General features: G+C 33.6%; 4 protein-coding genes and 1 long non-coding RNA gene across 5 annotated transcripts in view; all 5 read left to right on the plus strand.

The window, feature by feature from the left end:
• Nucleotides 1–7,182, plus strand: part of LOC112904932 — a 66,813-nt gene extending 59,631 nt beyond the window's left edge. Inside the window, exon 3 of the long non-coding RNA XR_003231461.1 lies at nucleotides 7,118–7,182. This is a non-coding gene — a long non-coding RNA (uncharacterized LOC112904932). The remainder of the gene's footprint in view (nucleotides 1–7,117) is intronic.
• Nucleotides 7,183–13,919: 6,737 nt separating this feature from the next.
• On the plus strand, nucleotides 13,920–15,404 carry LOC108740757 (protein yellow-like). Its single transcript, XM_018475213.1, has one exon. The coding sequence runs from the start codon at nucleotides 14,182–14,184 to the stop codon at nucleotides 15,400–15,402; it is 1,221 nt and encodes a 406-aa protein (XP_018330715.1). The 5' UTR covers nucleotides 13,920–14,181; the 3' UTR covers nucleotides 15,403–15,404.
• A 1,277-nt stretch (nucleotides 15,405–16,681) lies between these two features.
• LOC108740758 (protein yellow-like) lies at nucleotides 16,682–18,033 on the plus strand. Its single transcript, XM_018475214.1, has one exon. It carries the CDS (start codon nucleotides 16,777–16,779, stop codon nucleotides 17,962–17,964), a length of 1,188 nt encoding a protein of 395 aa, XP_018330716.1. The 5' UTR covers nucleotides 16,682–16,776; the 3' UTR covers nucleotides 17,965–18,033.
• Nucleotides 18,034–18,759: 726 nt separating this feature from the next.
• Nucleotides 18,760–22,430, plus strand: LOC108740728 (protein yellow-like). The gene is given in 3 exon segments (XM_018475168.2): nucleotides 18,760–18,802; nucleotides 19,930–20,007; nucleotides 20,186–22,430. A coding segment is annotated over 1 exon segment (1,188 nt). The 5' UTR covers nucleotides 18,760–18,802; nucleotides 19,930–20,007; nucleotides 20,186–21,172; the 3' UTR covers nucleotides 22,361–22,430.
• A 1,333-nt stretch (nucleotides 22,431–23,763) lies between these two features.
• Nucleotides 23,764–25,262, plus strand: LOC108740729. The gene is made up of 5 exons (XM_018475169.1): nucleotides 23,764–23,922; nucleotides 23,978–24,054; nucleotides 24,395–24,568; nucleotides 24,916–24,963; nucleotides 25,017–25,262. Exons 1-5 carry the CDS (start codon nucleotides 23,813–23,815, stop codon nucleotides 25,106–25,108), a joined length of 501 nt encoding a protein of 166 aa, XP_018330671.1. The 5' UTR covers nucleotides 23,764–23,812; the 3' UTR covers nucleotides 25,109–25,262.
• The last annotated feature ends 883 nt before the right edge of the window (nucleotides 25,263–26,145 follow it).

Below are 26,145 nucleotides of genomic sequence, written 5' to 3' on the forward strand. Positions count from 1 at the left end.
TGTAGAATGGACAAACAGAATAAACGGTGATGGCGCTGGTGCTTTTAAGGAACAATTGCCTACTAGTTTACCCTATTACGTTCGGGCTTCGCATTTCAAATTCTTGCCAATTTCTTTATGAGTATTTCCCGGAACATAAATTTCAAGAACACTTGCGCAACGTGAAAGCCGATATGTACAGGGAGTTACAAAATCGAATAACATTTATTCTATATTGTGGATAGATGTCTAGAAAAAATTGTGGTGTAAGTATAGTTTACGACATACTACATACACTATGAATATTGCAATGCTGACAAAAGTAACTGTAAAATTAAGTTTGATATCAGAGAAAACTAAGCATAATTTAACCTTTTATTAAGGGAGACATTGGACGAACATTTAATTTTTCAAGTTGTTTTTGTTATCAACTTTTGTCCTCGATCTGACAGAAAGTTACGAAATTGATTACCTGAATCATTAGAACTTTAAATTTCAATTAATGCAATTAAAAATGAACTGTTGAAATAAATTGCAGGATTATATTTTTATTAAAAAGTATGGAAAGAGCGAATATACAGATAGGAGACGAAAAATTGGAAGAAGTGAGTGATTTTAGGTATCTAGGAAGTCGGAAAAGTGAGGACGAAAGGAGTAGTAGGAATATAAAGCGTATGATTGGAGCGCGGCGCTGTACGAGTACGAATGGTGAAGATATCGTGAGAAGAAGGTTAGAAATGAAGAGAAATTAGAAAGAATAGGAGAACAGAGGACTCTATGGAAGTCTATAAGAAATAGGCGAGATATGTTGGTAGGACACCTTTTTAGGAATGAAGGTCTAGTCAGAGACATATTAGAGTCAGAAGGGGTAGAGGTAGACCTAGATTAGATTACTGTTCCCGAATAGTTAAGGATATGGGTTGTTCCAGTTTTAAGAAAATGCGAAGATTAGCTCAGGATAAGAAAGAGTGACTAATCCAGTGATAGAGTCCAACCAGTACTGACGACCTTATGATAATGATATATTACTTAACATATTAACAGCTTGTTATTTAGTTTGTTTTATTGTTGTTCGCCTTTTGATAAGTTATTTCTCGTTATTTACAATACAATTACAGATGACTGTAATTCAGAAATTCAATACATTTTTACAGAAAATCGGTCTCATTATATTGTTGAAAGTAAAATAATTCTTAAACCTTAAGTAATACAACGGTTGGTGATGTAGTTAATATCCCACCCTGCTTTTTCGAGCTATATTCAAAATTCAAAGGGGGGGTCTTGGCATATGCTACGGATGATCGCCGAGGGGTGAGGGGGTACAAAATTGTAAAAAATAGGTCACATAGTATGGGTACGGGCTCTAAGGATTGTGGAAGGTCCTTTCTGCCATTGCTTCCCTCCTCCGTTTGGATCTGTCACTAGTTTTAATGTCAAGAATTTGTGACATCCTGTAGGGAAGCAGCCGGATTTTTGTTTTAAGTACGAGAACGTATCGAGTTTTATATTTGTTCTGCCATTTTTCTTGTCGCGGCTTCTATTAGAATAGGCGGACTCCTTTAGTGGCAATATTTACATAACATTCTAGCGTTTTAACTGCCATGGAAGCTGAAATAAACTGCTTCTCATTGAATTTAGTCAGTCGTTAGCCAAAACTATAAGCTAATTCGCACTGCAGCAACGAATACCTACGAAACTACAGCACATTGTATTTTGTACCTACTGAAAAAAGGAACGTGAAACACCATGATGGGTTAATTAAGTAAATAAAACCATCAGTAGTCATGTAATCAATATTATCCCTGAAGAAGACCACATTTCGTAATAGCGTCAAGGTCTTTTGAAAATACAATTAAATATCTTTATGGTGGCAATAAAATCATTAATGATTCTCTACATTAATTTTTGTTTTTACCTTTATTGTTTATAGACAAGTAATAGGGTATTGAAGTGTAATAAGTCATTAAACAATTTACGTCCAACCATCCCCAAGAAGCTTTTAGAGTGCTTACTTTTTCTTTTCATGACTTGATTGTTTATTTATTTTCTTCGTATTTTTTCTATACTTATTAAATGCAGTTTAACAACTACTTATTTCAAATAAATTAGTAATTTTGATTGAATTTGACACAATTTAAAGTAGAAAGTATTGATGTTTATGGTCATGGGTAATCCGCGCCTACCGTTTCGGTACGTCTCACCCGTGGGTGCTAAAGCCCCGGAGCACCCGCATAGTCAAAGCCGTTGTACTTAGATATAAATAAAACTGAAGTGCCTGTCTTTACATTAATGTTAAAACAATTGCAGCTTTTTAGATCCATTTGGTTATTTGTATGCTATTATGACACAAACAATCCCAAAAAAATTTGTTTGCTTGTCTTATCTTTTAATCATCGAAGTGACTGAACTGATTTTGACAGACACTGAGAGAAGGCTGTCAGGAGGGTTCTATAAGATACTTTTTTGTAACTTTAGTTTTGAAATATTTTCACGCAGACGAAGTTACGATTAGAATCTACTTTTATTCGTCATCATCATAACGCTATGGCTAAAGCTATCCTGAGCTAGTCTATGTATTTTTCTAAAACTGGAACATTCCACAACCTTAACTATTTATGAACAGTAATCTAGGTCTAATATGTCTCTATTAACTAACCCTTTATGTCTGAGGAGGAGTTCTAGCAACCTATCTCGCTATCTACTTTTGTTAGGTATAATTAATTACCATTTATTATAAAAGTGAAATGATGAGGATACCGTGGATAGAGAAGGTTAGAAATGAAGAGGTATTAGAAAGAATAAGAGAACAGAGGACTCTATGGAAGTCAATAAGAAATGGGCGAGATAGGTTAGTAGGACATCTCCTTAGGCATGAAGGTCTAGTCAGAGACATATTAGTGACAACAACGGGAGTTAGGAGCGGTAGAGGTAGGCCTAGATTAGATTACAATTGGCAAATAGTTAAGGATGTGGGTTGTTCTAGTTTTAGGACCGAGCGGCATGGCCTAGAGGTCTAGACCATTGCTTAGCATTCGGGAGGACGCCGGTTCGATTCCGGGTCCGTCTGCTTTGGTCCAAGTTTTTCTGTGGTTTCCTTGGAACTCTTAGGCAAATGCTGAGGCAGTAATATTCCACAGATAATCTTTCACTCTCTCCTGTCTTCATTTCGTCCGTCTCATCTTTCTCACCCGAACCACCACCCACCCATTCCCACGATTCCTGAAAGCAGTCTGAAGACGGCCTTCCGCCCTACCTTCCGGCATAGTCCGGAGGGACTGTCCGCCCACCAGCATTACTGGCTGGTGGGAATGAAACACCCAAAAGTTTTTTTTTCTAGTTTTAGGGAAATTTGAAGATTAGCTCAGGATAGGAAAAAGTATAGGTGCGTGTCCAACCAGTTTTAGGACTGACGACCTTATGATGATGATAAAAGTTGTATTAATTTTGATAAATGTTTCACAATAGATTTGAAAAAGATTTTTAATAGTTAGGCAACTTCACTGAGACGGCGCTTGCAACCTATACAACCACAAATTTTATTTATCAGCCTAATATGTGTAGTAGATTATGGTTTTGAAAGGTTCTTGAAAAAGACCACCCAATACAGTATGAAAAAGTGTGGTTTTTAACGCTGCACGAATCCCTCACGATTATTCTGTTGGCGAGTAAACAAAAATCTCGACCCGAAATACGAGTTCACACTTATTATCAGCAAGGTGTGAAACGATATTTCGAGAGCGTTAATGGATAACTAAGATGGCCGAGCACGTCGTGTTTATATTGTTATTATCACCATTATTATATTTGCCGTGTCATCGGCATATACATAAAGGACTTTGCTACGTCCCCTAATTTTTTTGATACAACATGCCCGCATATCTGCAAAGTAAAGAGGAAATATATCTGGATCAGTAATTATCACTGTCCAATGTTCTTCTAACTTATTATTAATAGTATACCTACCTATCTACCAAGCACTTATTATTCTGCCTAACCTAACCTAACTTAACCTAACCTAACCTACCTACCAAGCACTTTTTATTCTTCCTGTTATAAGATATTGTACAGTTCTACTTTTAACAACATAAGTAAGCTTTCTACAGCGCTTTTTAATATAAATCAATTTTGGTGGCACATCAGTGAGTTATGGGTCATTTTCAATACCCATAGCGCTAGAGATATCAACGATTGAATAAGTGCGTAACCTGCATGTTTAGATTTACTTCATAATATTTATTTGACGTCTAATTAATTACCTTATCTATTAATTTCAATTAATTAAACTAACAGCTTCGGCATTGTTCATTTTCCATACACTCCAATTTTTATGGCTTGCAATTGAGTTTAATAAGGTTAATTTTTGGCAACCATCGTTAGAGATATCAGCGACGTATTACGCAAGCAACCAACATTAGATCGGTATTAATTCACCTTAAAATTCAAACTACAGTAATTAAACCATAAATTAATTTATTACAACGATCTGTAAATAAATAAAACAAAATTATATAATAGTGTAACTTTATATTTAACGATTCACCTCATGATATTTATTTGATGTCTAATTAATTACTTTATTTATTAATTTCAATTATTTAAGCTGCCAACTTCCGTATTGTTAATTCGAGTACAGAATGTTTCACGGTAAATTAAGTTTGTATCTACCTATTCCCGCAGGTATTAATACGTATTTTCGCCTATTATAATTATAAAAGTAGACATTTTAAACTACATATACAAGCTTTCTGCATCGCCTTTTCCATACAAATCAATTTTTGTGGCTTATCATCGTGTTTCAAGTTGATTTTTAGCACCTAGCGCTATGGAGATATCAACGATGGAACAAGCGCGCAACCTGCATACATATTTAAATAGAATCGTTGTCAATTCACGTTAAAATTCAAAATAATGTAATTAAACGATATATTAGTTTATTTTATATCTAATACAGACTGATTCACGGTAAATTAAGTTCATACCTGTTTTCCAAGCATTATTAATATTTATTCTCGCTTATTTTATAATAATTATTAAAGTGGTCATTTTAACCAACAAATACAACTTTACTCTAGCGTTTCTTCAATACGATTTTTGTGGCTTATCTTTGAACTAAAGGATCATTTTTAGCAACCGGAACTAAAGATATCAACGATGGACTAAGCGCATAACCTACGTGTAGACTTTAATTAAATTAATTAAACCTAATTAGGTCTCAAAATTCATCAGGATTTTGAAATATCGTAATCTCTAAACCAAAAAATCCAATTTTTGATCGCTTTGGTGGTATAACCAAATAAAATGAGAAATGAAGCAAGGGAGTAATCACCACTGCGAAGTATCTTTTGTCTTTCCTGAACAGTGCTAAAAATTAATTCTCCTCCTTCGGTAAAAACGTCGATGATGCCGTATATCCAACGTTTCGCCAACTGCAATGGTTGGCATCCTCAGGGGTAGTAGGCAAAATGTAAAATATTTTGCTGCGGTTATGTCTCATTCTTGGTCTGTTATTGTATTCCAAACATCTGTAAAACTTATTGCCGCTGTGCCAAGACATCAGGATATTATATGTGTTATCCATTCGAAGTTTTTTTTTTACTTTTCATCGTCGTATCGTTTGTCATTTTAGCAAATTGCAACGGAAGTTATTACGTGTGTGTTTTATGAGCATAAAAAACAGTCCCAACAGTCTGCAAATTCAATTTATTTCCAATTTACTAGCACAATTACACAGCAGGGACAATAATTGGGTAGCTACGAATCTTGAAAGTGATTTGTACCTGATGAAAGTGCGAGAAGATGTGTAATCAGGCAGCTGTCGTTCTTTCCTTGGTTCAATTAATCATATTTCTTTATGAGGGTTAAGGCTTATTACAAATTGTTTATACAACCCGCGATCCCTTACAAAAACAGTGAGAGGTCCATTGAACAAGAGCAAAATAACTTCTTCTTTATTACTTTTTGGTTTGGTTTTCAATTGTTCTTTTTAGAAAGTAATATATCCGATGCACCTGATTTATACAACTTATTCATCCCATCATCGTCATTCCCAAGGAGTCGTCAGTCCTAATACACACCTCTACTCATTTCTATCCTAAGCAAATCTTCGCCAGGACCGTCTTTGACCTATCAGAGGACCTGGGCACATAAGGTTAACGGGGCCCTTATGACATTGACAGAGGTTTATTTTTCCAAAGTAGTCAACCAACAATACTATGTTTATTAAAAAGTTGTGATTAAAGCAAAATCGTTAATTAATTAATTCATTTTTATTCTTTTAATTTGGAGAAAGAGCACTCCCCAATGCCGTTGGTTACCATCAAGCTTAAAACAATTCTCAATGCATTTCCTACATTTGGAAATGTGTATTTAATTTTGTTTTGTATTTAATAAATAATAAATTTTCGGTTGGTAAATGGATCTGGCAGAAACTAATACGAAGAGTCTCCGTCGATCGCGGGGCCCTGGACAATAGCCCAGTGTTCCATTACAAAAACTGAAGTAATTTCACTTCCGGTGGAACTGGAAGCAACATTGATTGAGCATTTATCCCAAAACATGACGACAATCAACTTTGACCCAAGAAGTATAGTGATATGTTTAAAAATAAAGAAATTATGGCTTGGGGCCCTTTTTATAATCTATCTCTATAATAATAATAATAATAAACTTCAGATGATTAGGGTTGTAAGGTTTTTTATTAATTGCAAAATCGACACCAACGTTTCTCCTCTTTTGTTGTGAGGTTTTTTCAATGTAGGCTTTTTAGTTAGATTTACATACTTATTAGTGTTTCTTCCGCAATTACAGATCAAAAGCGGGGTAACGTTATTTCCGATTTTGCAATTAACAAATAAATCTTGCAACCCCCATGAGGCTCTGATAGAAACAAAAGCAATAACGGAGTTGATTTCTCGTAATATTATTAAAATTGAAGAGTCCTTCAACAAGAATTAAGGAATGCAGTTTTCCTCCATTTAATGTTAATATTTCGATCGTTGAATTTTTAAAACAGTAATCATTGACACGAAATGTTATTAAGTAGCCGAATATTTTACGAGATTGCATGCAAGTTAGGTAGCTTGAAAGAATTTATGCAACACAAATCTGGATCAAATTAAATTATTCTTTTTTGTTTCAGAGCTCCAGTGTGTTAGGATGGAGAACCATGAGGTTTGATGGAATTCAGGGGATAATCAAATAGCAGCAGAATGCCTAAGGTTAGATTTTTTTTCAATGTCTGGTAGCTATTTGAGTTACTTTATCTGTTTTAAAAAGCACATTAGAAATGTCAGGCTCATAGTTATACATACATAATAAAAAGGTCACTAATTTAATGACAAATGGTGAAACACGAAAACAATTACCTACTTTGTAGGTACTAAGGTGAAAGCAAAGTTTTGCAATATTAATTTCTAGATATTTTGTATCTTACTATTCACAACTTTATCAGAAATGTGATTGCATTACAGATAACGATCGGTATAAAACAGTTGCAAACCAAGACGGTACGATTAGAGATGTGATTTATTTAAAATACAAACACATAATTAAAATTATCTATTTTTGTCTTGCAGTTAAATACTTTTTTGAGAAAAGCATTTTGTATTTTATTTAAAATACTTTTCCAAACCTTTTCTATTTATAAAGTGCATGCACTATACATTTTTGGCGTCAAAGGTTTTGATAGTACCACCGATCAAACATTATATAAAATGATGAATGAAAGTTACTCACATCAGCCATTGAAAGTATTAGAAACTTAAAAAGGGGACAAAGAGACATGCCCTCTATTTCTTTAACTGAAGAGCCCAAAAAAATTCTAAACTTTTTGGAAATGGATAATCTAAAATGTTGGATCAANTAAAAGTTTAACTGAGGAGAGCCCTAAAAATTCTAAACTCCTCTAAAATGCATAATCTAAAATATTGGATCGATATTGTTTTCCGGATTCAATGTCATGGTCCACTGAATTTTGCAGTTCCAAAATTGATTTCAACACCTTCCAAATCACCACTTGTACGTACCATTAGCAAGAAATTACGAAATTGTATGAATTACGACAAAACAGTCCGCAAAACAATACTGACTAGATGAATCCAAAGCTAAAGAAACTAGGGATTCCATTTCTTTTTCTTGTTGCAATGTGTAAAAAAGATGGGAAACAAAATTGGGTTGTAATATTTTGATATAAAATGATTGATGTTGATTTCACATCAATAAAATTATTTGCAACCCTATTTTGGCTCTGATCTTTCTCGGTAAATAAACTCATTTGCTCCTGAAGTTTTTCTCACACGAAGTTTTTATTCATTCATTCATGTTTCATCTGCTGTTATTGGTAGGTAATGATCTGTTTTACATCCTCGCTCTTGGGCATTTACAAAAGGGAGAGTCTTAGTCATCGCTATTAGAATCCCATTGTTATTCATACATAACTTCTAAATTAACCTAGACTTAATTTCACGTGCTGCCGTTGTTGAACGAAAAATGGTAATTTTAAAATTAGAACGAAGAACCTGTACCACCATAACGACAAATAAATTGTTGGTTTGCCATCAATTTTCGAGAGCCGTCGAAATACCGACATCCTTTATTTTCGCGTTAGAGGAATTTCTTAAAAAAAAAAAAAACAAGAAACGATTGCAGTTATAATACGCGGCGGATTAGAGTGTTTATACTACTATTTATTTGACATTAAGGCGTAGCAAATAAATTGTCACATACTACGGTTAAGGAGCAGAGATGTGATCTTTTTGAAATACAGTGTAAACTCTATATAACGACACTTAAGAGAATGAACATTTTTTGGCGTTATAAAGAGTGGTCATTAAATGAAGAGAAATAAAAGATATTATTTTACTATTCTATAATAATATGCATTTACCAATATAGTACACATTTTGCACACGAACATGATGTAATAATGGTACCAACCGTTTAGAAAAAGTTAATTAGAAGTTTTACTCAAACCTTTGAACACTAATTTCTTCAATATTATTTTGTTATTTCTATTCCAAAACCTTCTTTTAGCATTTAAAGTTTAAAATGCAATCCTTTTCATAAAAGCGAGAATATTTACGTGGGTAGTAATTACATTTAGTTGTTTACCCTTGACCTGATGGTAGTAGATGGTATTCTATTTGTGGAGCGTTATTTTTATTGTTTTGTCTTGAATGTTATGAAAGGAAGCACGTAAGTTATGGGGAGCCTTCAGTGATCTCCATGGAATTTCGGGGTTCCGCGAAGTAAAGTTTATCAAAGACTGCCTTATTAAAAAATATTGCTCTGAGAATATTGTAGTATAGCATGAAGACATGGTAGGAGGCACCGTTACACTTTTTGGTGCCCAGAAAGTGGAATTTTCGCGCAATTTAAAATTTTTGCTCTAACGTGATCGGGGATATCATTACGTTTATGGCAGCCATGGCAGAATCCAGGGCTTACTATGACCTAGCTAAGGAGATACAATCTCATAAAAACACACGCTCCCTCAAAATTACTTAAATTATTAGGGAGTTAGTTTGCTTGTGTAGGTAGGCAAGTTGTTTCTCTTTGGATCAAGATTTGAAGAAGTAGAGGTGCGAATCTAAGTAAAATATTATGGTGACACCATTTTACACCGGCTTTTTATCAGGTAATAATTTTAATGGTACCTACTATTTCGTCCCAACTACATACATATGTATAGAAGTATTAGCCGATGTGTAGTTCACGATAACATCGCTGAAATTGGCTTCAAAAAATAATATACTTTTGCTATGGGGCTAAGGTTATGGTAGGAAAAGACAACACGAACGAAGTTCACCCCTACTCACTTCGTTAGTGTTGTCACGGTCATGTTTTTCCTTTCATTTGATAGTCACAATTGAATGTATATAACATTCAGTACACAGGGTGGTCTAAAAGTTTGGAGACGGCTGAATAACTTTTGATTACCTGTTAATAGGAAAACGAAATTTTGGGAATGATCCATAACTAAAAAAAAAAGTGATTGGAATTTTGATCCCCCTCTANTAAAGAAACTATGGATTCCATTTCTTTCTCTTATTACAATGTGTAAAAGATCGGAAACAAAATTGGGTTGTATATATTTTGATATAAAATGATTGATGTTGATTTTACATTAATAAAATTTGGTCGGGTATCAGACAATGGTGCCGGGTAATTCTACCAAAGGGAATAAAGAAAAAACATCAGTAATAATAATTTAATGTGTTACAAAAAAACCTACTTAATAAAATTGATAATTAAAATTGTATTGTGAGTGGTCGTGTGTCTTAATTTGTATTATTTATTGGAAATTTGATCGCGGATCTTAGGTAAATATTTAATTCTTTTTCAATGCTTATGAGTTATCATAAAAGATGAAGAATTACATTAAATTATTCTGACAACGAAATAGAAAATAAATAAATAAAACGATTTGAAAGCTGCTTGTTTCCCAAAGATCTAGATAAGGATGAGGCGTTGAAATAAATGTTTTATATTCAGTTTTGCTGCGTCCCGATGTAAAAACCGGCGCAAGGTCGGCAAGGAAGTTACAAAGTCGACTATTAAGAAGATGTCAGTTGGTATTTAACAAAAACTGAAACATATTAGTTAGCTGTGTTCGCCTACACAAACAGAGTTATCAACGATCTGCAGCTAGTCATCTTCCAGATTTGAATCGGAAACAGGTAAAAGGCGGGCTCGTCGAGACCATCACTCATTCCGAAAGTGACAATTTTCGACCAGCGGAGCCGAAATTTTAACGTTTACCGCTTAAGACGAAACCCAGTGACCATGTCCGAATGACTAATGAGCTGTTAGAACAGTACAACGACCAAAAGCCCCCCTACGAAATAAAAACATTCAATCGAAATTAATCGCGCGAATAGGGGTAACTACGTCGAATCGTTTAGAAACATACCCCGACGTATTAGGCAATTAATCTGACGATGCGATGAGAGTATTAACCGAAATATTCAACAAAGTATTTTTATAACATACGGCAGGCATTGAAATAAACAGATAGGGTTATCAACTCTCCATTTTTAGTGCGGAGACTCCAGAAAAACTAAGTTTCCTCCAGACTCTAGTTTATAAAAAATATATAANTAAGCATACTAATCTTTTGCCCTTGCACATCTATCCCTACAGTTGTACTGTCTTTAATGATGTTGATGGCGTCTTCGATGTATAGATTAAAAAGTAGCGGTGACAGTGTGCATCCCTGCCTGACTCCCTTCCTAATATTTACTTCTCTACGTTGCATCCCCAGCTCTATAAAAAGCCAAACCAATAGCAGTTTTATTAAACTTAAATGATCTAGTGATGAACAAAATTGATATTGGTCTAAAAAAAAGATTGTGCTTAAAACAATAATTAAAGTTAAGAAAATGTAAGTATCAGATTAAATGAACATGACTAAGACTTAACACGTAAGACAAAGACCAAAACCGAAACTATTTGAGCAAGACTAAGACCCAATACTAAGACTAGGAGAGTCTTGGTCTTGGCCTTCGTCTTGCCTTACTCTTCACTAAACTGATTCAAATGGCGAGTTAAACAAAAAATAATAGAATAGGGAATTCTGTTAATTACCTTATAATTGGAGTTACTATTTTAGAGACATTAGTCAACAAAGATTTTTTGATTAATTGCTTGAAAATTTCGAACTTTGTTATGAAACAAAGTAGTGCAGATATCAAGCAATTTTAACATTTAAGGGAAGTAGATTTGATAAATTATCTTTATTATTAATTATTGATTTAGAAAACATTAGATTAGAAATGGAAAATCAACTCAATCAACTTAATTACCCATTACCTATCATTAAACTACCGTTACAATTTAAATATTTAATTTGCAAACTATTAATTCGTTGATTTGCGATTGTAGGAAGACATTTAGAATCAATAATGAGTATAAGAGAAATTAAACAATTTTTATAATAAGTTACAATTTCCTCAACCCATTTGGAAAAGTGATTTGAATCATGTTATCCCATAATCTTAGCATTATTTTGTTATTTTATTCCAATCGTCCTGAAAAATTTACTTCATAAAGTAAATCTTCATTCTTACTATAATGTCTAAGTTTAGTATCCATATTTCATACATATGTTTTTTAATGGTAAAATCGGCCGTTATTTCCGGTAGTTGCGGTAACCATAAACTTGCTTATTACACTAGCCATTTTAACATCCGCTTTAATAAAATGGTGCCATGTATAACTGCTGATGTACTAACTTACGAAGTATCTAGAATCTAACAATATATTGTGATTAGTTTCAGCAACTATTTAAATTATATAAATTTAAGAAAAGGTACTAGCCTTTTACCAAATTCGACTTAATTATTTGAAATTAGTAAACGAGGGTAGGTACCCGATAAAGGTAAATTTAATTAAAATTACTAACTAAGACTTATTTATGAGATAATGCATTGCAAATGAATTTGAAGCTTAATAGTTTGGAAACTTCAAAATGAAAATTGGTAATGAAACCTTTAATTCACGTATTATAATGTTCCGGGGATACCAATCTTCGCATTCGCTTAAAACTAAAACATCCCTCATTCCTAACTATTTAGGGACATTAAAGTAGATCTACTTCACCCCCTCTTTACTTCTGTTTCTTCCTCTAATATATCTATAACTAGTCCTTTATTCTATCTTTTATAGTTTCCCTTATTACCTTCTATTGTATCCTTTGTTCTCCTACTTAAGTACTTAAATTTCTTTATTGGGCCCATGTATAGATAGATACATAGTAATACATACTTGTTTATTTAAACATTGTTTTTTATTTTGCATTTAAATAATATTACACTATTGACCATCAGGGTACGAACTCGCCCTGATTAGCTAATAGTTCTTTACTTTACACGGAGAAAATGAAAAAGGAATATTTGATTAAATATTAAAGCGATATTTACAATGTATCCCATTAGTCCGCTGCTTCGTAAGCGAAAATAAAAAAAATTATAATTTGTACTCGAATTTGTAAAAATAAAATCCCAGCAGAAATAAATTTACTAGGTATTTTGCTTGATATTACAAATTAAATTGTAATAATTAAAAAACTTGACATAATTTTTAAAAGAGCATGTCAAATATGAGATTATTATAAGTCACCTAATAAATTCTACGGCAAATCCAGTCATTTACAATCGAAAATTGTAATTTTGCTTTGCCATAAAATTTCGTTTTTTCCATGTAACGTACAGTATTTGTAAACGGTTCATTAATTTCAATTAAAATAAATAATTAACTGCATAATTAATATTTCCATCTTCCATAAAATGCTTTCAACTTATAACAGTGATATGATATAAGAGATGATTGTAAGATGATAATAGGTAACAATATTGTCTGTTAATTAATCCAAGTGTCAGTAAAGCGGTGATTGATTAAAATACAGTTGATTAAGACATAATTTCCTAATTAATCGTAGATAATAACTAAAAAACTCATGACTGCAACAAATTCTCTCCATTAACTATTAACATTTGTAGACTTGCAATTACTGAAAACAAGAAAGAAGTTTTCGTTTTTATTTTCCCCGAAACATCTACAACAAATATATAAAAAAATAAATTAAACATAATTTGTTCATGACAATTAGCCCCTATAATACTTGAGACAGTTAGAACTCTATTGAAGAGTATTTAATAGCTTCCTTTAGTGTTTTAATTAGTATTTCATTTCCTTGCAGTTGGCACACAATGCACATGATTAATATTTACGTACTACGTATGCATATGTGCTTGATAAATTATAACTATGCGATAAAAAAATCCTTTGTCAATCCTTCGGAGTGCGAATCTTATAAGCTATTAGAAAGTAAAGTCAGCAGAATGTGTGACATGAATGATGTACGGCTGGCGCTAATTGATCTGGTAACTGCAGCGTTGTATGTTTGTCAATATAGGTAATCAGCCTCCGGTTATTTGCAAATATGTCTAACGATAAGTCGTTCGTTGTGCCACTGTACTGGTCCCTTGTATCCGTTAGATTATTTAGTTGCAGCAAGAAAATGTGTGAAGACATGCATCTAATGACATGTGCAATTATGTTCAACGATGCCATCAAAAGTTACTCATCAATTTTAGCATACTTATGCACATACGCCTCTGCATGAAGACTACTCTCCAAGTATCAGTTTAACATCCGACGAACCAGCACAAAGTTTCTTTTCCTTTAAGAAAATTCCTCTCCATTATGAGAAAAATGAGTGATTTTGGGTTTTGCGGCTTACTGGGCTTCCTCTTTGTGTCGTATTGCTCATCATCGCCAAAAAAAGTTAACAACAAGCTCATTATCGATTTCGAATGGTCCTTTATCAACTTCACGTGGCCGTCTGCTGAAGACTATCACAAATCGTTATTCGCCAAACGATACATTCCAGAAAATAATATGATTTCCAATGTAAAAATCTACGATGGATTCATGTACCTGTCGTTGCCAAGGATGAAAAATGGGACTCCAGTTACGTTAGCTTACATACCAATTACGAACAGAAGCGACAAACAGGAAGAACTGCTCGTTCCTTATCCAAACTGGGACATGAACGTGAAAATTGGTAACTGCACCACCTTACAAAACGTTCGCGGTATCGAAATAGACAAATTCGGTGTTATGTGGGTGCTGGATGGTGTAAGAGTGAACGACCTGACTGATTGTCCTTCGAAACTCGTCTTGTTAGATCTTAACAATTTCGGTTCTGTAATGGACTCCTTCGAATTTCCAGAATCAATATGCCCAAAGAAAGGTTGCTTCTTGTACAGCCTTGTAGTGGATGATCGCGATGGCGGATACGCGTACATAACGGATCACAGTTTGATAGACCCAGGAATTATAGTTTACTCCAGACACAAGAATCGTGCATGGAAATTGAGAGATCGATCCATGTTTTCTGAAGTAAAAGACAACTTAATTGTCGATGATGTAACTGTTACTAACATGGCTCCAGTTGCTGGGATCGCATTATCTCCAACTCCTCGCTTTGCCAAACAAGATAAGTCCGTGTATTATTCTTCTTTATCCGGTTATAATATCTATTCGTTAAGTGCTAAAATTCTGATGAACGAAGATTATTGTAAAAGTGGAAAATGGAGGCAAGACGTTACCCTGGTGGGGAAGAAAGAGAGTCAAGGTGATGGAATGATTATGGACCATAAAGGAAATTTGTTTCTTTCCTATCTTGCCAAACACAGTATTTGTAAGTGGAATACGAAAAAAAAGTTGAACGACGACATAAATGTTGTCGCTAAAGACGCCAATATGCTAAGTTGGCCGGACGGTTTTAGTTTTGACTCTGACGGAAACTTGTATGTGGCTGTGGTAGGTGGAAATAAATATTATTCCGCTTCAAATTATATCGGTACTAAATATAAAATATTAAAATTACGTACAAGAACTAAAAGTTACATTTACTCGTAGAATTACGGAAAATGTTAAGAGACAAGGAAAATAAAAACTTTATGCATTATGTTATTATTATAATGTCGGTTATTATGTAGGTTGTCTGAAAATTTTTCGAAAAATTACAATTTTCAATTGAATACATTTTCCTACATTTTCTCCCACAATTATTTTATTTTAAATTCTACAGGGGGGTAGAGGGATTCAAGCAATCATAAGTTAAAGGCACCAAAATGTTTGTACCTTTCACTAGACAACAAATTTTCTGATGAAGTAATTCATCTATACATCTATTTGTCTATACATTCGAAGTAACTGCCTTTTTAAGTTCTGGATTCTGTCTGCCTGTAATCTGCAAAACAGATAAGCTGATTTCGTGGAGACTTTTTGAAGAGGAAGTTGCCAGGACTGATCTGGGATAGGTACTCTTTTTTAAATCATTTATTTAATCCTTATAGCCATTATTATAAACGACTACACAGCTAGTTTAAAAATAAAGAAAAAAAAAAAGCTTTTCTGCAGTATGAAGAATAAAAATACTTAAGGAAGTTGTTTCACGACATTACTAGTAAAAAGTTTATGCTAGAGTGTATCGTACAGTCCCAGCCAATCCCATACCGCTCTTCATTCGTGTATCCCTTCTACTACTTGAGTACGATAAATTGTTCGTTATTTATTAATTAATATCTCAGAAACTGTGTTGTATTAATTAATCAAACTTTCTTCAAAGAAGTTATTAGGCATTGTTTAATCTTTCTGTAGTTTTTTAAAACATTTGTAAAAAGGGATTCCAAGTTAACATTGTATTTCTAGTTAGCCTCGCCGGTATCCTATATAGTACAATGTATAAGAGCCGCAAAAACACGAACTTTGAAATTAAATATCTCTGAAACTATATTGTCCAATAATTTCAGTCTGCACATATAGGTGAAGAATAACTTAAATAATATTCTGTCAAAATTTCAAAAGAATCCTAAGAAAACGCTTTTAATGGAACAACTACCTTAACTACTAACTCAACGTTACACTACTTAACCAGATTCTAGACACTTACTTGGGGACATTCTTATAGTGACTCCAATGTTACCACTGCTGTTTTTGTAATTTATGTAAGTATTTAGAATAAAATTTGCAAACTGCTGTTAAATGTTTTTAATAACATTTCAATGCATATACCTACTAGTAAAAGATTCAACCTGTACCAATATGTACATTAAGTATTTTAAAATCAAGGTCAACTTTGAAAGTCCTATTTTTTTTACGTTTCTTGTTACTCATTTCATTCGCAAAGCGCCCATTAATATGGAATGAACATAATACACAAACCTGTTTACTTAACTGAATTGCACGCGAAAGTGCGACCATTTGTTAGTACGATTTTTATCTGATACGATGTGTCACGTTTGTATTATATCGGTAATTTTGTTAGTGAGTTTGGATCTTACGTACAGTTCTCAACAAAAATTAGAAATACAGTTCGAATGGAGTTTCATAAATTTCACGTGGCCTTCTTCAGAGATCTACAACCAAGCAATTTCCACGAGGACTTATATTCCTGAAAACAATTGCCTGGCAGGTCTCAAAATTTTTGACAAAACAATGTATGTGTCGTTACCAAGGAGTCGCCCTGGTACACCTGTAACATTAGCCACCATATTTGCAGAGGACCACAGTGCCAAAATTAACCCCATTCTAAAACCATACCCGAATTGGGAGATGAATCAATTGGGTAACTGCACTGCTCTTCAAAACGTTCAAAGCATGGAAATTGACCCTGATGGTGTAATGTGGATTTTGGACGGAACTAGGGTGTTTCAGAAGTCGAAGTGTCCACCAAAAATAGTTCTTTTGGATTTAAAAAACAACGGAAAAGTAGTGTACAGTATCGAAATCTCGGAAAAGTTATGTCCGCAGGATGAATGTTTTTTGAATGACATTGTAGTAGATGGAGATTATGCTTTCATATCGGAACATAGTCAAACTGATCCAGGAATCGTAGTTTTCAATCGGAAACAAAACAAACTGTGGAAAGCGAGGGACAAGTCGATGTTTGCGGAAATCTCTTCACCAACGTTCAGTGTTGGCGGAAAAGAATTCAATAAACTGGGCAATGTCGATGGAATTGCTTTATCACCTACGGCAGACGATAAACTGATTTATTACTGTGCGTTGACAGCTCTTAATCAGTATGCAATCAAAGCGAGTGTGTTAAAAGACGAAGAACTACTCAAAGGAAACGATTGGCGTAGAGAGGTAAAAACCATAGGCAAGAAACCAGCGCTAAGTGACGGACTAATAGCAGACAATGAAGGAAATTTATATTTTACATTCATAAACGATCAAGCAATTGGGAAATGGAATACAAGTCTTCCTCTCAACAATGACACAATCGAAATATACAAAGATGAAAAGATGTTATGGCCAGATACGTTCGCGTTTGACGACACAGGCCATTTGTTTGTTACTGCAACGCAAGTGCACAAATATTTCGATCCTGACTATAACATCGAAATGAATGACGAAATTAAAATTAGAATTTTTAAATTGCAGACTAACAGCAAAAGTTATTTGTATCACTAATGGCTTTTGCTAATTTTTGATGTAGAGGTTGTTGTTTTAATGCTATTACTAACAGAAAATAAATAAATAAAACGATTTGAAAGCTGCTTGTTTCCCAAAGATCTAGATAAGGATGAGGCGTTGAAATAAATGTTTTATATTCAGTTTTGCTGCGTCCCGATGTAAAAACCGGCGCAAGGTCGGCAAGGAAGTTACAAAGTCGACTATTAAGAAGATGTCAGTTGGTATTTAACAAAAACTGAAACATATTAGTTAGCTGTGTTCGCCTACACAAACAGAGTTATCAACGATCTGCAGCTAGTCATCTTCNACGGAACTAGGGCGTTTCAGAAGTCGAAGTGTCCACCAAAAATAGTTCTTTTGGATTTAAAAAAGAACGGAAAATTGATGTACATTATCGAAGTCTCGGAAAAATTATGTCATGTTTTTTGAATGATATTGTAGTAAATGGAGATTATACCAGAACAAAGCTAAACTGATCCAGGAATCGTAGTTTTCAAATTATTTTTCAAGTCTCTTAATTTAAAATCAATCAGGACAGAATTTTCGGAAACAAAATTCGATATCATTTTGACTGGCCAACATCCGCCTTACATTAGGTACATAATCAGAAAGACATTACAATTCAATACTGCGCGTTAATGTAATTTCTGTTTTAGAATTCTCTGTGTATCTAGCATTTATGCTTAAATCTTCATTATCTAAATTCATTTGTAATAAATTATATTATCAGTAATTCCTTTTATCATATTTCTTCTGAATATAATATAAACGTTGTAATTTATTGAAGGTTCTGAAATTCGTAGCCAGAAATTGCATCAAACAGATAATACTCATCGTAAGTACTACTGCTATCAATAATTCCTAAATGTTTATATTTGCATTGTAAATATTTCCAACATCCACAAAATTTCTTGACAATTTGCTATTACTCCTTTGGAAATGTACTCCCGGCTGTCAAGAAGTTTGCACAATCGAATTTTGATAAAACATAAGGTACCTTTCAGAAAATACTACAAACGGCACAGTGAACGCCATCTGTAGCACGATGCTACATTTTAGGATTACGTATTTTTCAACAAGGTCCACTTGTACCTAATAACAAAAAGTTTAATTTTTTTTTACACACGTATACCATTTTCTAAGAAATATTATTTTGAGTTATTTACTTTGTTTTGTTATTATTTTATCTAAAATATTATAGATAATATGCACGACAATTAATTAAAGTGGCGTTTTTTAAGTTAAAATTAACAAAAAAACGCGATATAGATATGCTTTTAAAGTTCCTCTATTGTTTTCTTTTTTTTACTTTTTTCTTACTTTTTATTTTTGACAACAATTTACTGATTAATTCAAGGTCTTTGTCCGCTTTTACGAAGAAGTACCAGTTAAATAATGTTTTGACAAGATTTATTTAAAACCTAAACAATCAAGCTCCAAAGTATCATATTACAAGTATAGATATAATAAAATTTGGTTAGTTCTAGAGAAATTTATTTTGCTTCCATTATACTGTATATGTTTATTATTGTTATATTATCTTACTATTCATAACAATTGTTATAACAGGGGCAATTTAAAAATTTTTTGTTACGATAGAAAGTCATTCTCATTACTATTTTTAATCACAAGAAATCGTTTATAAGGGGGTGGGATAGCTTTTTGTGGCATCATCATCATAAGGTCATCAGTCCTAAGACTGGTTGGACACGTACCTCCACTCTTTTCTATCCTGAGCTAATCTTCGCATTTCCCTAAAACTAGAACAGCCCACATCCTTAACTATTTGCGAAGAGTAACCTAATCTAGGTCTACCTCTACCCCTCCTAACTCCTGTTTCTGCCTCTAATATGTCTCTGACTAGACCTTCGTGCCTGAGAAGGTGTCCTACCAACCTATTTCGCCTATTTTTTACTGACTTCCATAGAGTCCTCTGTTCTCCTATTTATTTATTTATTAAAGGGGTCGCTGGAGGGGTCCGAACAAGTGAAACTCTGAGTGACGTATTTTTTGGACAACCCCTACATACACATTTGAAAGGTAAAGTAGTTAGTGCATCATGACATCAAAACTCTATTTCACATATAATACAACTCAAAATAAAAAACAGTTTTATTTACCTTCTTTCCAAGCAAATATTACATGTTTATTTTTTTTTTACTGTAAAGCAATTATAATTAATTATCTATAATCCTAATCTTCACGTTGTCCTTTTTAGCGTCGATCCGGGAGTAATAATTTCCTGTTCCTTGTTAATGGCAGCTTCCTTTTTTGATGTAGCCTCTTCTCTTGTCAGCATCTATATTTGTGTCAATTCTATTTAACTTTTGATTTTCCATTTCAATAAGATGTTTTGCCGCCTGATTTTTTTTTGTCCTTCGCGATTTGCCCAGTTCTATTACTGCAAAAAGCATTGGACCAAGTATTGACCATGATACGTCCCATATATTCTTTGGCAGTCATGAGAAGTTCATGGTATCCGGTGTATTACCAAGACCGAACAGGGCTGATGTAAGGTGATGGTAACAAGGCATAACAGCCCTTTCATTTTACGTATTCTTATAGTTTACAACCCTGCAGCCTAGCGAAAATAAGCTGAAAAGTGAAAATGTCGAAACCGCTGTTTTCCCTGAATAAAATAAGCCATTCATCATTACCATAAGGTCGTCAGTCCAAGGACTAGTTGAACACACACTCCACTATCCTAAGATAATCTTCGCATTTCAGTAAAACTAGAACATCTCACATCCTTAACTATGTGCGAACAGTAATCTAATCTAGGCCTACCTCTACTCCTCTTAACTCCTGTTTCTGCCTTTTATAAAAAACCATTAGGAATTGTTTAAATTAGCAAATATAGTGGACGCTGTTGAAGCTTTTTGTAGTGACGAAGTTAAAAAATAAAGCTCACAAAGCATTTGACTAATATTTATTCATTCGGTGCAAAACTGTTCATTGTCCAAGTGCGCATCCTAACTAGGAGGTGTGCGATGCAAAAGAAACTTGAAAGTTTATCATTAGTAAATCGTATGACTCCCATGATAAGAGCAGCTATAACTATAAATGATACTTAAGTGCCTCATTTCTCATATTTCTTATTTGTCATTACATTCGCAGACAGTCTAAAGTGATCGTATATCACTTTACTTAAAATCAATTTGACTCGAAAAAGTGCGACCTTTTGTCAATACGATTTTTATCAGATATGCGCCACTTATGTATTATATCAACAATTCTGTTAGTGGTTTCGCATCTTACGTACAGTTCTGAAGAAAAATTAGAAATACAATTCGAATGGAGTTTCTTAAATTTCACGTGGCCTTCTTCAGAGATCTACAACCAAGCAATTTCCACGAGGACTTATATTCCTGAAAACAATTGCTTGACAGGTCTCAAAATTTTTGAAAAAACAATGTATGTGTCGTTACCAAGGAGTCGCCCTGGTACACCTGTAACATTAGCCACCATACTTGCAGAGGACCACAGTGCCAAAATTAACCCCATTCTAAAACCATACCCGAATTGGGAGATGAATTAATTGGGTAACTGCACTGCTCTCCAAAACGTTCAAAGCATGCAAATTGACCCTGACGGTGTAATGTGGGTTTTGGACGGAATTAGAGTATTGGAGAAAACAAAGTGTCCACCCAAAATAGTTCTCCTGGATTTAAAAAACAACGGGAAATTGGTGTATAGTATCGAGATCCCGGAAAAATTATGTCCGCAAGATGAATGTTTTTTAAATGACATTGTATTAGATGGCTATTATGCTTTTATATCAGAATACAGCAGTACTGATCCAGGAATCATAGTTTTCAATCGAAAGCAAAACAAATTATGGAAAGCGAGAGACAAGTCGATGTTTGCAGAAACCTCTTCACCAGCGTTCAGTGTTGGCGGAAAAGAATTCAGTAATCTGGGTAACATCGATGGAATTGCATTATCATCCAAAGGAGATGATAAACTGGTTTACTACTGTGCTTTGACAGGTTTTAATCAATATGCCATCAAAGCAAGTGTATTAAAAGATGAAGAACGTCTCAAAGGTAACGATTGGCGAAGAGAGGTGAAAATTATAGGCAAGAAACCAGCGCTAAGTGACGGACTAGGAGCAGACAAGGAGGGAAATTTATATTTTACATTCATAAACGAACAGGCAATTGGGAAATGGAATACAAGTCTTCCTCTCAACAATAACACAATCGAAATATACAAAGATGAAAAGATGTTGTGGCCAGATACGTTCGCGTTTGACGACACAGGCCATTTGTTTGTTACTGCTACGCAAGCGCACAAATATTTCGACACCGATTACAAAATCGAAATGAATGACGAAATTAAAATCAGAATTTTTAAATTACAAAGTAACAGTAAAAGTAATTTATATAGTTAAAGGTTTTTGTTGATTTTTGGTGTATAGGTTGTTGTTTTAAAGCTGTTACCATTTTAATTTTAAAAATACGTTGAGGTACCTGTACGTAGCAAATAAATATATACTGAAAGTAGATAATTGCTTTTTTTACATATAAAAATTAATAAAGAAATAGGTAAATTAGGGTTTATGTGAGTGGGTAGTAGGAGAAAATGGATGAAATGAATGAAATAATCCTGCTTTTGAATAGCACAAACAATTGTACGCGACATTAGAAACAAGCAGCCATTAAAGGTTAAGGGTTAGGGATTAACCATAAACCATATTCGAAATGATTGAATGGCATTGTTATTATAATGTAACACAATAATACCTTGAATAATATTGCTTTTTTTTGTCCTTTTTTATCCCCACTCATCCAGATTGCGTAAAGTCAACTACCCATCCAGGCTGAATATGATTTGCCGGGCCTGTACAGGGGTAATTTAAATTGTGTAGAAATGACATTTTCATTGCCAAATTATTGTACTGAATTCCATCCCAATAATCCCAGCATCTCACACAAAAAAATAGGCTGCAGATCAGTATTTGTGACTCACACACATCAACCAATATGTCAGTGGTAAACAGGGGCGGATTGGGACTATGGAAGGGCCTGGGGATTCTAGGAGTCAAAGGGCCTTTAAGGTCTAAAAAAACAAAAGCTCAACGCTGATTTTTTGTTTATGTATTTGTAAATGAATTAAACTCATACCAGGTGAAGGCTTTAAAAAACTCATGATAACGCAAAAAGTATAAGATCGAGGCCCATGTAAATGAGATAAAACGTAATGTTATCCTGGCTTTAATGTATTTTTTAGGGACTACATCCCCAGCTTGTTTGCTTTCTCACCCATGTGTTAAAGATTATCATTCCTGGGGTTATTGGGTTCAAAAACTTATGTTTAGACATGCAGGGGCCCTGTATCGTGAGGTGGCCCAGGGGAAACTCTCCCAAACTCCCTTATGATCAGTCCGCCCCTGGTGGTAAAGAAGTGCAAAATTTATTTCTTTTAATTTCAATTTTTCAGTATATTTTAGAATAGATTAACTTAGACCAAGTTATGCTGGGTAAAGCTCCCCCAACACGGAAAGCTTTTCCTAATCCCAGTTCTCCCCACCCCTTCCCATGTCCTCTATTATGCCGAAAGATAAGATTCATACTTATTAAAGTAGCTCTAATAGAAAAAAAATGACGACATTTTCGCGTAATAAAACCACCCCTATTAAAAGGCGTTCCACTTAATTTCATGTATGTGACCCCGACCTCTGATGAACGTGCTCGAAAGAATGAACTGCAACCAAAAGCACTTCTTCCATTATTCAGTCGTGTAGATACATTTCAATTTCCAAAGTTAATGTTAATATATGATTGCTATGTTTGATTGACAATTAGCTATTAAAAAATTACGATCATGTCAGTAAAATGTGGTAATGTCAAAGAAATCTAGTTTTTTAGAAAAATGTTGCGTACCATTATCACCAATATCCACTCCTTCTTTCATAGATTCAGGAAGTGAAATCAGTATCCCATTTTCATTCAGGTGAAAAACATTAATTTGGTGCTTGTTTATGTAAAAAAAAGGTGGATAATTTCAGATCACCAAAACATAGTGCTGAAAATAATGGAGAATTAATCTTGAAACCAGAACGAAAGAAATCCGTTGAATATAAAGGTAACATTGAAGGAGGAATGTGAAGTTTACGACATCCTCTCTGAAAATGGCTCTGCATTCCGCAATCTATTATACATTCATATTGATACCAATCTTTTTTTTATATGTATCTGAAAATTTGTTTATTTATTTGTTACTTATTTTTTATTCTCCTATGGTTCGTTCACTTATTTCGACTTTTGACATATATTATGGCACTATTGCAATATTCGGAACAACTTCAAGGGGGGGGGGGGTGTCGTAAACTGTTATCTATTTTAAATTATCATACATAAGTCAATTGTTTAAAAAAAATTGCAATTGTTAGTTTTATTATCTTCAGTTCTCTGTTGCTTTGTAGAATGCAAGAGAAGCAGAAATAGTCACGAATCATTAAAAACTCTTTCTTCAAAAATGTTCACCCAAAATTGTAAAAACACAATACACCACAGTCTTCCATGTCTTCCTGACGATAGCAGCTGCTCTTACCGCATTAACTATTGGTTGAACAAGGGTTCCGCTTCTTTACGAAGTAGTGGGTATCACATTCACTTAAGTATTAAAATTAATGCATATTATAGATTTTAAAAATAATTATTCACATGTTTTCATTTAAAATCAATCATGACGGGATGTTTGAAAACAAAATTCGAATTTATTTTGGCCCCCAACGGTGGTGAAAGTAACATAACATAACTTTCTTAACATTAGGTACTACATAATCAAAAAGACATTAAAATTCAATACTGCGCATTAATGTTAAATCCATGATTTTTACTTAAATCTTTATTGTCTAAATTTATTTGTCATAAATTATATTATCACTCGTTCTTTTTATCATATTTCCTCTGAATTTAATTTAAACTTTTTAATTGATTGAAGGTTCTGAAATTCCTAGCCAGAAATTGCATCAAAAAGAGAGTGGTCGTCGTAAGTAGTATTATCAGTGATTCCTACATGTCATTTAAATGCTTTTAAAATAGTTCCAGCATCCACAAAATTTCTTGACTGTTTGCTAATGTGTCTTTGGAAATGTACCCCCGGATGTCAAGAAGTTAGCACAACCGAATTTTGAGAAAATATGTAGGCACCCTTAACAACAAAAAGTTTTATTTTATTTGTACATACATCTACCATTTTCTAAAAAATATTCTTTTGAATTATTTACTTAATTACTATATTGTTATCATTTTATCTAAAATATAGCAGATAATATGCGCGATAATTAATAAGTGGCTTTTTTTTGCTAAAATTAACTGAAAAAGAGATGTAGACGCACTTTTCTTTTTTAAAGTAAATAAATTTCTGTATTGTTTTTTTTTTAATTACTGGTAAGCACGTCAATTTTCATTTATTTGAAATTTGATTAGTTTACAGTAATAGATTATCATAAGGAACGTGCGTACGTGTAACGGTTATTCACACTAATTTTTTGTTACATCTTAGTTTCATTTACTAATTAATTTAAGGACTCTATTTGCTTTTATGAAAAATTACCAAAACATTCGAACATCATGGTATCATTTTATTCTGCTTCCTTTTTATTGTATTCTGTTATTGTTATATTATCTTATTATTCATAATGAAATACTATATCAGGGACTGCGGGGGGCGACTCCAATGGTCCCCCCTCTCTATTCTCCTCTTCTCCGGCAAATTTATTGCAGTTATAAGGCAAAAGAAACATTCAAATGCGTCAAAAATGAAAATATTTTTATATGAACTAATATAACAGTTATACCTTTTGATATAATAGTACTGTTTTATTACCAACCTCCAGCAGCAACTTTTTTTATCCGGGAATACTTTTTTCTTCTTTGTACATTAAGGAAGGGGCCGTCTATAAAATAGTCCGTAAATAAAGGGAAAGAAGGGGTAGTGCTTAGCATGACAATACATGACAAGGGATGAGGAGGGATCCAAGAAAATGTGACGTTCTCAGTTCAGCAATTTTATTGTAATTTTTTTCTTAGCTTGGCAATTCTTAAAATATTTCATTACGATAGAAAATCATTCCTATTGATAGTTTTAATAACAAGAAATCATTTATAGGGGTCTGGGCCATTTTGTGACGTAATATTTGTTAGGTAGGTCGCTTAATATGACGAAAGG

The sequence above is a fragment of the Agrilus planipennis genome, unplaced genomic scaffold (genome assembly GCF_000699045.2).
Source record: "Agrilus planipennis isolate EAB-ADULT unplaced genomic scaffold, Apla_2.0 scaffold228, whole genome shotgun sequence".
NCBI classification, from domain to species: domain Eukaryota; kingdom Metazoa; phylum Arthropoda; class Insecta; order Coleoptera; family Buprestidae; genus Agrilus; species Agrilus planipennis.

Bases quoted from the DNA above. Each gene is read 5' to 3' on its own strand.
- LOC108740729 (XM_018475169.1), top strand. From the start codon at position 23,813: ATGTCAAAGAAATCTAGTTTTTTAGAAAAATGTTGCGTACCATTATCA. The intron at 24,569-24,915 runs GTGGGTATCACA...AATTGATTGAAG, and splicing joins TTCCGCTTCTTTACGAAGTA to GTTCTGAAATTCCTAGCCAG. The intron at 24,964-25,016 runs GTAAGTAGTATT...CTTTTAAAATAG, and splicing joins TCAAAAAGAGAGTGGTCGTC to TTCCAGCATCCACAAAATTT.
- LOC108740757 (XM_018475213.1), top strand. From the start codon at position 14,182: ATGAGAAAAATGAGTGATTTTGGGTTTTGCGGCTTACTGGGCTTCCTC.
- LOC108740758 (XM_018475214.1), top strand. From the start codon at position 16,777: ATGTGTCACGTTTGTATTATATCGGTAATTTTGTTAGTGAGTTTGGAT.